Source organism: Parasteatoda tepidariorum, chromosome 11 (assembly GCF_982258835.1).
Source record: "Parasteatoda tepidariorum strain Cologne lab strain chromosome 11, Ptep-v5.0, whole genome shotgun sequence".
NCBI classification, from domain to species: Eukaryota; Metazoa; Arthropoda; class Arachnida; order Araneae; family Theridiidae; genus Parasteatoda; species Parasteatoda tepidariorum.
In genome coordinates, this window is record NC_141765.1 from 44,273,052 (window position 1) to 44,285,886 (window position 12,835).

The window sequence follows — 12,835 nt, forward strand, 5'->3', positions numbered from 1 at the left end:
AAAAATTTAAATATATCCAGATGATCTCAATTTATTACGAGCCCCAATTTAACATGATCCGGAATGAAGTGAAAGTATTTTTAAAAAATGATTTATAAGAGACATTTTAAAAATTCTTTTATTGAAGCTGAATGTGAAAAAAGTATGTGCTATTCTTGGCTTCCTTGCTACCCGTTAATATCGTTTAAGAAATTGACATTTGCTTAAATTGTATAAAAAAAAATTCATTAATTAAAAAAAACTGTAATAAGCAAAATACATGAAAAGTTCTAACATTTAAAAATTTCTATCAGATAACAAATGCATCAATAAAAAGATCTTATAAACAAAAACTAAATAGACATTAATATAAGATGAGAAAATAATTAATAAAATTTCACTTTAATATTATAGTTACCTGAGACTGAATAAGAAGATAATTTAATTCAGTTAAACTTGGATAGACATTACATATGAATCTTAATTTATTCATCAAAGTAACAGCTTCTTCTATGGTTCGTTCTCGATCCTAGCAAAAAAGAGAAATACATTTTTTTAAAAAAACTCAACAATTCACAGCATTGAGAGGCCCCTTTTCTTTGTTAATATAAATATGTATATATATGTGTATGTATATACATACATGTATGTATATACATACATACACATATACATATATATATATATATATATACATATACATATACATACACATATATATATATATAATTTATATACATAATTTCAAAGTTAATTTTATACATAAACATTTTAGCATCCATAAGAATCAGGGAAACCATACTTCAGATAAAACCAAAATCACTAGGATTCCCAGAGCAAAATTTGTAAACATTTTACAGGATTTTGTAATATAAGTTTAAAATTTAATAATTTGCATACATGTTCATTAAGAATTATCAATAAATGCATAATCATATCTTCAATTTGAATTTACTCATTGTGTCGCACATAAAAGTTACACTAAAAAAATTTTTTAAAAAAAGGGTAAATGATTACCAATTCTAATTTATGTTTCATAAATCCAATGTTTAATTTTATTAAAATTACTATATAGGTATGAATGGATTTAAAAAAAAAAAAATTTCTATGGAAAATTAAAACAGCGCTGATAACAAGAAAACAAATTAGAACAATGTTGTATAAGTTTTTATACGATGATGATTAGTCAGAAAAAAAAGTCTTAGTGGGTAGTAAATACTAGATTAAAACACACTAATTGTTAACTTGTCTGTAATTATTATTAATTGCTGATACTCTGAGAATGTCAAAGGGTTAACTGTTTGTTTCTCTGAGAATTCCAGGTTTTCCAGTCATATATTAAAATTTCTTGAGAATTCCAGGTTTTTCCTGTTTCTTAAGAGAGTTGCCACCTTTAGCCTAGTTTTTTGATTAAAATCTCTTTGTTGTATAAAAAATTCTATACATAACGTACAAACTGAAAACTTTTCAGGCAAAACCACTGTGTAACATCTATCTAAGTACTATACTGAAATGAACAACATGAAATTAGAAACTAAACAAATAAAATTTCATACCATGGATGAAAGACCAATTTCACAGGAAATATCTGAAAATTATAAATTCAATTTATGAGTTTTAAAAGACAAATGAAAAAAAATTAAATATAGCGGTAGGTTTATTTAACATTACTAAAAAATATTTACACAAAAATGAAGAAAATTACAAGAAAAGAAAAAGTAAACGAAAGCTTTATATTGATATAGGTAAGACAAACTTTTCTGCATGCATTCACAGAATACCCACATCAAATTGCATCAATCCACTGAAGTTACTAGCCAAAGTTCACCTTATTGACATGGGATAGGGATAATCTTTTATATTGTTCATGGTTAGTTTATGGTGCATTGCAAGATGGAGATAACATCAATGCAACGTCACAGTCACTCTTTTGCATTTATTTTACTTATAAATTGTCTACAGTTGAATTTTTAAGATGATGAATAATTATAACTTTTGATACCACAAAAGTGTGGTAGTTTATCAGCTAATGTGCTTGTTAGTATATATACCTCTGTCAGTCACACTATTTTTCTATCTCTGCTGCTTCTATTTCTTGCTGCTGTTGCTATTCCCATGCATCATGAACAGTGCGCCAAAAAAATGGATCACACAGAATAACTTTCGATCTAATGATCGGATCTTCATGTTCTACTCATTCTTAATGGTTTGAAGAGGTGACCTCAAATATGCTAATTACTTGATGCAGATGATAAAGTTACGAAGTCAGAAGAAAAACATACTTTCTCTAAATAATCATACCTTATTTTCGATGAATTCGGATTTCTAACCCCCAAAATATAAGGGGCAGCCGCAATCTGGGAAATATGGTCCCCATAGTTTGATCAGGAGAGCAATCCAAAGTTAATGTTAATTATCCTTTGTGCATATTTCGCCACATCTCGAGAAATTTTTAAGCGGATTGAAAAAAAAATTTCCACACAATTATAAAATTCATTTATCCAAAGATAATTTCATGTGAAAAATAAATTTTGGTAAATACCCATTATTTTGTATTATTTTATTCAATAATTGTCAAAACAATTTTGAATAGTAAGGTAGACAACATTTTACATAATTTTACATGGTAAAATACAAAATTTGAGTGAAATTGGTTGAATAGTTCTGGAGAAATTGAAATTTAAATAAAAGACTTTTTCAAAATTTGACTTCTCAGGAACTATTTGCCGATTTCTCTCATATTGTATTTTTTTGATAAATTTTTTAAATTGTGTAATACAGCACAAAGTTACATAGCTCGACATATGTTTACTGGAAACGTCTATTTCCGAAGACTTTTTTTACAATTAAAATAAACAAATCACTTTTCCTTTTTATAAAAAAATAATAATTTTCAACATTTGAATCTTTTAAAAAAGATATAGTACATATTTTTTTCTTTTTTCATGCAGCTTTACTGATATCTAAATATTTATTCTGCTTCAATAAGCAAACTAAAAGATTTGTTAAAAAGATGAGAGCTGTTAAAAAAAAATAAACTTGGCTAGAAAAAGTTCAAATTTTCCGTCTGCTCTTTACTTATTTTTTAACTTATAAGAAAACTTTAATATATGAAATTAACTTAATTATTATCGATCTATTTTCTTTATTGAATAAAACATGTTATGATGCTTGCTTACCTTTAAGACTTATCATAAGAAAAACTCTTTTTTGGACTCCCAACAATTTTGGATATAGAACTTTTCACTGCATATTAAATTTTATCCACCACTATACTTTACATTTAATACCAAGATTGCAGATTTTAAATGACTTTCTATACTGATATTTCCATTCCTTGTTGGGCCAATTTTTTTTAGATCATTTAAATTTCTCGTTGAACATCTGGTACTAAGGTATCTGTATTTTATAATTCAATGAAATCATATAAAATTGATCACCCTTATTTAACCATTAATTTACAAATAAAATTTTAAAATAACAATAATTAAATTAAACGGTAGTAATAATCAATTTAATACAAAAAACAAATTCAAAATTACACATGTGACTAGCAATGCAATGTGTTTAGAAATATTAGTCAAGCAGAAGGTGACACATTTTTATTTCCATTCCTGGAACTGTTGTTCATTCTATGAATGGAATTTATGTTTCAAAGTTTCTTTACACATCATGAGTACACGATTTCAAATACATTTCATTTACATTTTTAAATGCATATTTACCATACAAAATATATAAATATACAACCCTGGTAGCAGAATTCATGGAGTGAATCTGCAGCACTATCTTCATAAATCTAAATTTGCCTTCAATGCAGTTACAGATTATTATCGTAAAAAAAAAATCTTACATACATGAAGCAAAATTTGCAAATATAAAGTACCTATACATAAAAATTTAATGTTGCTTAGGTTTTATACAATGATACTGAGAAAAAAAAGAAATATGCTAAATCTGTAATCAAGTAAACAAAAGAGAAATCCTTTTGCTCTTTGCAATGTCGTTTCAATTCAGCTTTTAAATTTTTATTTGAAGCAAGTTTAAAGATGTTTTAAAAAAGAGTATTTATTTTACTCAGCAATTTTATCTTAATTGTTTGTTGGCTTTTTAAAAATAAAAATTAAATAAAAAAAAAGCTGCAGATGCTGCAATGAACTGCTGTGCTGGAGCGTTTATACCACAAGATAAGCAATTATAATAAAATTGAAACAAAATTATGGTTTACAAAGCTATTGTCAGAGCATTACTTCCATACAGTATGAAAACTAGAAGATGAAAAAAAATAAAAACCTTTTATAGAATATTTAAGAAATATTCTATAATTCTTATTAAGAATATTTAAGAAATATTATAATATTCTATTCCTTTGGACCCACAAAACATTTCACTTGAGATGAATACAAATAAAAAAGCTCACCTGAATCATTTGCACCTGTCTCCTTCAAAGGTGATGCCGCTGGTTCAGAAATAGTGATTTTTTCAGCATTTTTCTAAAATGTTTTCAAAAAATGTTTTATGCAAATATATACTCAAATTATAAAAATTCATAGGAAAAAATATAGTTCAGCAAATGTAAGCAATCAAAATAATTTTTTAAGGCTGGGGAGGTAGAAAAAGTGATTAACTTTTAGGCTTGCTTTTTGACATTATTTTTGAAAAGGTGCTGAGAGACTCAGATGTAAACTTGAGAGAAAATATTTTCTCCAAGTCTATTCAGATTTTAGTCAATGCTGAGGCTGTTATTAGCATTGTAAGATCTTTTACTCATTTGGGGAAGGCTTTTCAGGTTTTTAAATAGCTGCAAAGGCTTTACAACTAAACATAAATAAGGAACAAACAAAACATATAATTTCCTTATTTGTCTAGATACTTCCAATCTTTCCTTAGACACTTACACTTTTGAATATGTTCTTAGCTTTAAATACTTATGGTCAGAAATTAATAGACAAAATAGCATTTTATCTGAAATAAGAAAAAAATATCAGCCAATAAAACCTTTTACAGTCTAAGAAATATTTTTAAGCCACAATTAATTCATGGAAAACTAGAATTTTTGTTATATCAAACTCTTATTATACCTATTTTGATCTATGGCTCTGAAACATAGACATTGACTTGATCTGAAAAGTTCTATTTGGGTATTTTGTAGTAAAAGTTCTATTTTAGGAGGACAAAGAGAAAATGACTTCGGAAAAAGATTTTATGATACAGAAATTTATAAATACCTTAAATACCCAGATATGAAATTTATCAAAATCAATGAGCTAAACTAGACTGCAAATGTTTTGGAATAAATTATTAAAACCCTGCAAAAAGGCTCATTTTGGCAAAGCTGCTGGGTTAAAGAAGAAGAGGACAAGCCATACTTTAATGGTTTGATGCAGTTGACTGAAGGACCGTTGTCACCATAAGGGCTGCTTGGAAATATATATTGATAATTTAAAATAACATTTCGCTAAAGCAATTATCACAGCTACTATTCTACTATTCATTTTTCAGTAATAGAACAATTTTGTATCACCGCAAATGAGTAGTAGTATGCATGTTACTTGTACATAAAAAAGAATTTAAAAATGAGGAAATAATAAATTACAAAATGTACAACAATTGTGCTTCCATAAAGAAATATAAATGAATATTGCAAATAATAATAACAGCTAACATACAAAATCACTAAGTTTTAAATTTTTATACAGAATAAATGTTAAGTAAGTTCTTATGAAAGTATGAAGAAAAGTTCAGTTCTCATGAAAAATATTATTCAAAGTCTCAATACATTTTCCTATGAAAATTTTGATTCCAGCAATAGCTTCATCAGGTATATTCAAAGTTATTTTATTAGAAAATTAATTCTATTTTTATGTTTATTAACTTATAAATATGCATAATTTATTAAAAAGTCCAAATATTGTATATGAAATTGAATGAAATTATTCATTGAAAAGTATTCCACAGAAAGAATAAATTATGTATCAGTAATATATATATTCTTGACATCAATTATGTTTAGCTTTTTTAAATAAATAAACGTTAAAAGCAAATTTTTTTTAATTAACTAGATGCTAGTTAAATTAAAAAACTAAGTTTAAAACATTCTAAATTATCAGAAGTTATATTATTATGGGTGAAATAAAAATAACTTTCACTTCAAACAATATTTTTAAAATTAAAACAAAATGAAAAGAGGATTTAAATGTCTCCAAAATTAAAAACAAGGAAAAAATTATGTGATAGTGAGTAAAAGGAAATTTTCTATTTTTTTAATCCATCTATAAGTATGCACATTTATAACTGCTCCATTTATTGATGGACAAAACAAATACTTTCAAAATAAGAAAGGAGTTGAGCTGTTAAAAGTTTTAATTACAAATGAACAAACATCTGCATCAAGGGAAAGCCAGCAGTGTAATTTGATACTCTTCCAAACTCAATATGTGGAAAAAATTTATAACACTGTTGTTACTTTAAATAAATTACCTTTATCAGTTAATATTCCACTGAACTAATACTAATTCGAAATATATAATCAAGCTTGAGAATATCTTAATAAAATAGTTTTTAATAGAGTTTCAACAATCTTGAAATGAAAACATAATGAATAGGCTGCTTAACATTATTGTGCAAAAGCAATTTAAAGGATAATCCCTCGATTCACAAATTAATAACTCATTTATCTGATTACAGTATTGTAGATTACATTCGATAATTTTTTATATCAAATGAAAGAGATGATTTAACAGTTTTGAAACTACAAAACTCTACTCTATAAGATTTGTTACTGCATTTGCTGAAAATAAGTAAACAAATAATTCTTGAATTTATCCCCATAAAAATTTAATAATGTAAAATTGTTGATTAAATTTCCTTTTTCATAATGAAACTGTATTGTCCCTAAGATTGAAAAAATGAATCCTGCAAGTAAATTTATATGTCTGAACCATAAACATCATCAATAGGTTATCCCTCAGTTTGAACTATCAAATTTGTCATCTTTACTACCATTATTAATTCAAACAAAACATGTTGGATCGAAATCCAAGTATTTTGATTCTTTAAATCAATTGTTTAAAAATATGCATTTGTAAAATTGGATGCTCTAAACACACAAAAATCAGGAATATCAGGACAGAAAGCTAAAAATTAGGACAAAATATTTTTCATCAGAAAAAATTAGAAATTTCAGGGCAACTAAAAACAACCTTGTTAAACTTGGACTGCAATGAAGAACTGATTTAAATTTTCAGCATTTGAATAAATTATAGTATTATTACTTACTATAATAACTATCATATTTAATGTATAGATTTCTAAAAGCAAATCAAATACAGCACATATTATATAGCTCTTTTAATGCTTAAGATTAAAATGTCCATTAAGTTTTTTAAACATCACAATTCTGGGAAATACTTTATTGCTTCTGAAGGAAAGAGGAAAAATATAAATTACCTTAGCTTCTAAAGCTTCACATAATGCTCTGTCTATTTGTTCAATACTATCCTCATCATAATCAAAGGAAGAAACACTTGATTCTTTACTTTCTGCATCGTTAGAAGAGGTACATTTTTTATCACAGGTTGAACTTTCTTTCACTTGATTATCAGAATTTCCAGAACCTGGAGACACAATATTTTGTGAGGAAACTTCATCAAAACTATTTTTATTTGATAACTCAGTTTTATTTTCTCCTAATAATGATGTACTCAGTTCAAGAACATGTTCGGATTTTATGAAGCTTAAAGATTTGTAATCCTTATTTGGTAAATATTTTTTTAAACCATTTGAATAAGGTGAACGACGTTTTTCAGATAAGTCCTCATTCAAATTTTCTTTTCTAAAACCCAAGCCTTCTTGGGCACTATAAGCATGACTTTCTTTAAAAATTGGTAAAATGTTTTCAATGCGATCAGAAAGTTTCACTTTTTTAGATCCTGTAGCAAGATCATTTTGAAAGTCTTGGTGTAATTCTTCAGTATCAGGAATTTTACGCTTCACATTAACAGTGACATTCATTGGTAAATATAATTCTGACAGAGGTAGATCTTCACTCATGCCTAACTTATCAGATGATTGCTCAATTGGTGAATTATCTCGGTTAGCACCATCCTCAAAACCTACGTTTGAGTTCACAAGTTGGCTATTTTTATTCTTCACACATACAGCAGATGCCTCAATGAATGCAACATCTGGTTTTTTGTTTGGAACATCAGATAGACTACTAACTCCATCCTCATCATCTGTGGAGCTATCATAGTCAACAACAGTGGATAAAATATCAGGCACATTATTTACTTCCTCTTCATCTGTACAGCTATCATAATCAACAACAGGCCTGGGACCCTATAAACGTAACAGAAAGGAAAAGCATTTTAACAAAATAAATATTTTAAAAATAAATCTTGTGAGAACTAGCTTTTAACAAATAAATATATAAATCAATCATATTTGTATAAAAAAAATTGTTTTTCATCCCTTGTCATTCATATTTGAAAATGCCATATTTTAGAGACAAATGAATTTGTAAGATATTTTTAGTAGTTCATTACTAAAGTACAATTCAACATGTGATTTATATAATCCTAAATTGAATCATTTCACGCAGAATGGCCACAAAACATTGTATCTAAGTTTTTCTTATTGTAACAAGATGATTAATAATAACATAGTTGTAAAATTTTATTATTCAATATGCATTTATATATTTTAAGGTTGATGTGATTCAAAATGTTTTTGTAAGGACAGAAGCAAAAACTGTTTAAAACTAACAGAATAAAAGATCAATGCAAATAACTTCTATTTGAAATAAATTGATTGTAAGAAATGCTTCAAAAATTTACATATTGTTATATTGAAAAGATATGATTATTACATTATGGTATTCATGAACTTTTTATTTAATTAACATAGTCAAAAATTAAAGTTGTAAGCAACCACGGTGCCATCTGTGAGTAGATGCTCAGACTTTGGATAGAGCAAACTTTCCTTTTACTCCTCGCAATTATTCCAATGTATGTTTGTCCGTGTGCTATTTGATAGTAATAAAAATATTTGTCACTAAGCTTTTCTTGATTTCAACCCCCTGAGATCCAGATTGTGTATATAAGGCCACTAATAAAATTGCTTTTATATACTTTTGCATCTTTAAATAATCGATTGCATTATACTGATATTTCTTATTTGAAAAGTGGTTAGCTTTAGATTTTTTTAATGATAACTTATTGTAACATAAAAAATTAGTAACTAAAAATTTTTAATAAAAATTTGAATCTAATAAACTAACTTGTAACATCTTATAAATTAGAAATACGCATACACTCAAAAAAATTGCCACATAAAACAGGAATAAACAAGTTTTTGTCATATTAGAGGGCAAAACTTAGCCAATCCTGAATATTCTAATTAAAAATTAAATATCTTTAAATCCATCCTGATATGAGATTCATTCCATAAAAAACTTAAGTTAAGTAATAAATAATGAAAATAATAGAGGGATCCTATGAAAATTTGTGGATTTTACAAAAGTTTATTAAGTGATAATAGATTCCTTGAAAAGTGACCACCTAGTCTTTGACAGAGTAATTGAAATATGACTGATAGAATAATTGAAATTAAAGCAGTTTCTTTTAATGTTCATAAAGTGCAAGCATACTAATATAATGCATAAAAGGTTAAAAATACAAAAAAAAAAATTTTTAAATAAAATCTTTTAATATTATGCATATTTTTTAGGAAGTCATTCAGTGCTTTTTCTAAATTTTGAAATTTTCTTTCACAAGAACGATGGTGTGAAATTGGAACACCTTGTTCTATCTTCAGATTTACATCATGATTTTTTATTATTATAAAAAAAGAACTTTCCAGGATTTTAAATATTTTAAGCAATTTGTGGTTTTTGACGTAAATCTTGTATCCACTTCCTCCAAAGTTTTCAATTTCTGTAGCTTTAATCTGCTAACAAGCAACCAATTTCACTAAAACTCATCATACGTCCAGAGAACTGTTAAGTTTAAGCAAAAATAATATCAAGAAGAATGTAAATACCAATTTATTAATTCTAAAATAAACCACTTCTTTCAGCACTTCACAAAATGAGAAAATGCAGTTTTTAAACAAAAAAATATGATTGATGAATTTAAAAGGAAAAAAAAACTTAAAATAGTTAAATATGTAACTTAAAATAGTTAAATAAATTACTAAGACAAACTAAGTAAAAATATCATAACTAAGATAAAAATAAAATAAAAGATTTTTAAAAACTTACAATGGTCAATTTTTCTCCCATACTACTAGAATCAGGATTTTCTTTGGTCTTATTAGAAAAGGCAACATCTTTACAGTCTTTTGATTTTGGTTGTAGAATTTCACATGATGTTGATGCACGTGGTGATTCTTCACTTTGAATGGACTCAGAATTAGTAATAGAGACCTTTACCGAAGCTTCATTATCCGGCAGATCAAAACAGCTATCAGAACCAGCAGACTCTTTTATAGAATTCTGAGAAGTTGAGTTATTTTCTAAAATAAACTTAGTTTCTGAATTTTCAACTGAAGATGAAACCTCTTGTGGAAATTGGAAGTCAGGTGGGAGTAAAGGTCCAATGATACCAGATACTGCTTCCTCAGCATGTCTGTTACTTTTGAGAGATGCTTGAGATAAGCTATCATCACTAGCAGATTCATCAGAGGATGATCCTCCATAGTATGAAATAGGGATGATTGAACTGAAACAGAGACTAAAAATAAGATCATTCCTCGAGAAACGTCAATTTTTATAAAACTGTCAATTGGAACCTTCCTTTACAGAAACCTTGAATAAATTCTGATTCTTTAAAAGTGAGGTATCATTTGCAAGTTTTGCTTGATGTGAAATCACATCTGCTTTCATTAAAAATCATCTGCTTTTATAAAAAAAATAAAAGGAGAAGTTTGCTTATTAATCTAAGCTTACAATTATTAATTACTAACAACAGACGATTATTTTATGAAGCAGATTGCATTTTTCTCGTTTTTAAAGTGATACATTTCTGATTCCACTATATTTTGAATTTCTTTTAAACCGTTCACAATAAATTTTGTTCTTAATAAATTCATTCTTTTTGTTTATTTGATTATCAGTTTTTTTTTTTAAATTTAGTTGATCTTATAATATCCTGCCTCGTCCCATGTCAGATCATCTGCTACATAAAATAAAAATCATCTGCTTTTATAAAAAAAATAAAAGGAGAAGTTTGCTTATTAATCTAAGTTTACAATTATTTATTACTAACAACAGACGATTATTTTATGAAGCAGATTGCATTTTTCTCATTTTAAAAGTGATACATTTCTGATTCCACTATATTTTGAATTTTTTTAAACCGTTCACAATAAATTTTGTTCTTAATAAATTCATTCTTTTTGTTTATTTGATTATCAGTTTTTTTTTAAAAATTTAGTTGATCTTATAATATTCTGCCTCGTCCCGGGTTATAATATTTATGTTAGAGCCTTTTTTAACTATCGTTTAAGTTAGGAAATTTTCAAATGTTTTTATTTAATTTCATTAATAAGATTTCCTTGTATCTTATTGTTTTCTTTTTTCCTTATAATTACGTATGAAATATAATGATTTGTTTAATAATTAATTTCGTTTTACATTAGCTAATTTGGTGTTTTTAATTAATTTTCAAAAAATAAATATGAGAATTTTGTATTTTTTAAACTTGTTTTTCTTGTCTAAATTTGTAAATGTTTTTACTCTTTGAATTTCACTTTTCTACCACTTTTTTTTAATTTGAAACTTCCTTTTTCTTATTTTAAAATGTATTACTGTTTTTCATTGTAATTTGGGTTTGATAAAACAATGATAAATGACACTTTATGGCCGATCCAAAAAAAACCAGGAAATTCAGACATCCGGGATAGTGATGGTCTCGAGCATCCAGCATAATTGGTTCTCTACTGCATAATGCATAAACAAGATTAAAAGTTAGTCAAGACGGTTTTTTTTTTCATTTCCCAACTGTATCATAGATAAATTATAATATTTCTGTCAAACATTCAAAACTTACCCTTCCTTAATTTGGGATGTTTTCTTTTTCTGTAGAGTTTTTAGACTTTCCTCTTTATTTTCCTCTTGCTCTCTTACATTAGTATCAAACTTACTAACATTTAGCAACCTTTTGTAATCAGAATACTCTTCAGGAACTTCCCATGTGACCTCATTAGTTTTTACGTTCCAATAGTAACTATAGCCTGTTGAATCATCTTTTATTTCTTGCCAAGTGCAATAGGCTACAAAAAAAAAAGATATAAGCACCAATATGCTGTTCTTTTCAGAAATATAACCATAAACATATACTAATGAAAATAATTACCCTTTTAAAGAATAATCATTTGCAGTTTCATTTAATATTATAAATAAAAATAATTATAGTATTAAAAATAAATAAGTAACTGATTAAAAACAACTTATAAATATTTCAAATTTTTTTTAAAAAAATATAATACCCTTATTTAAGCTTGTACATAAGTATGATAGGCATAACTTCACTAACTATTATATAAACAGGGAGCGTAGCCAAATTTTTTGACAAAAAATAAGCACCACTAAACACTATATATTTTAAGGCACTTTTTATTACAAAAAAAAATGCAATTACAGTGAAACACTAATAAAAAAAATTTCTTCATGTTTAAAATTTTTTACATTATATTCATATACAGTCAAACCCCGTATAGTGAACTTTCAAGGGACAGAAATTTCGGTTCACTATATCCATACTGCAAACAATTTTAACAATTTTTTTCCGAACTGCTCCCTTTTATTACACAATATTTAAATAAAAGACCAATTAAAAGAAATACAAAAATTATT

The 12,835-nt window shown here is 26.4% G+C and overlaps 1 protein-coding gene across 1 annotated transcript in view; it reads right to left on the bottom strand.

The window, feature by feature from the left end:
• Positions 1 to 12,835, bottom strand: part of LOC107448531 (uncharacterized) — a 56,883-nt gene that overhangs the window by 23,723 nt on the left and 20,325 nt on the right. Inside the window, exons 6-11 of the mRNA XM_021147919.3 lie at positions 12,030 to 12,252; positions 10,241 to 10,700; positions 7,429 to 8,319; positions 4,400 to 4,472; positions 1,536 to 1,567; positions 398 to 508 (exon numbers count right to left, since the gene is read on the bottom strand). Of these exons, the coding sequence (XP_021003578.1) occupies positions 398 to 508; positions 1,536 to 1,567; positions 4,400 to 4,472; positions 7,429 to 8,319; positions 10,241 to 10,700; positions 12,030 to 12,252 (1,790 nt within the window). The remainder of the gene's footprint in view (positions 1 to 397; positions 509 to 1,535; positions 1,568 to 4,399; positions 4,473 to 7,428; positions 8,320 to 10,240; positions 10,701 to 12,029; positions 12,253 to 12,835) is intronic.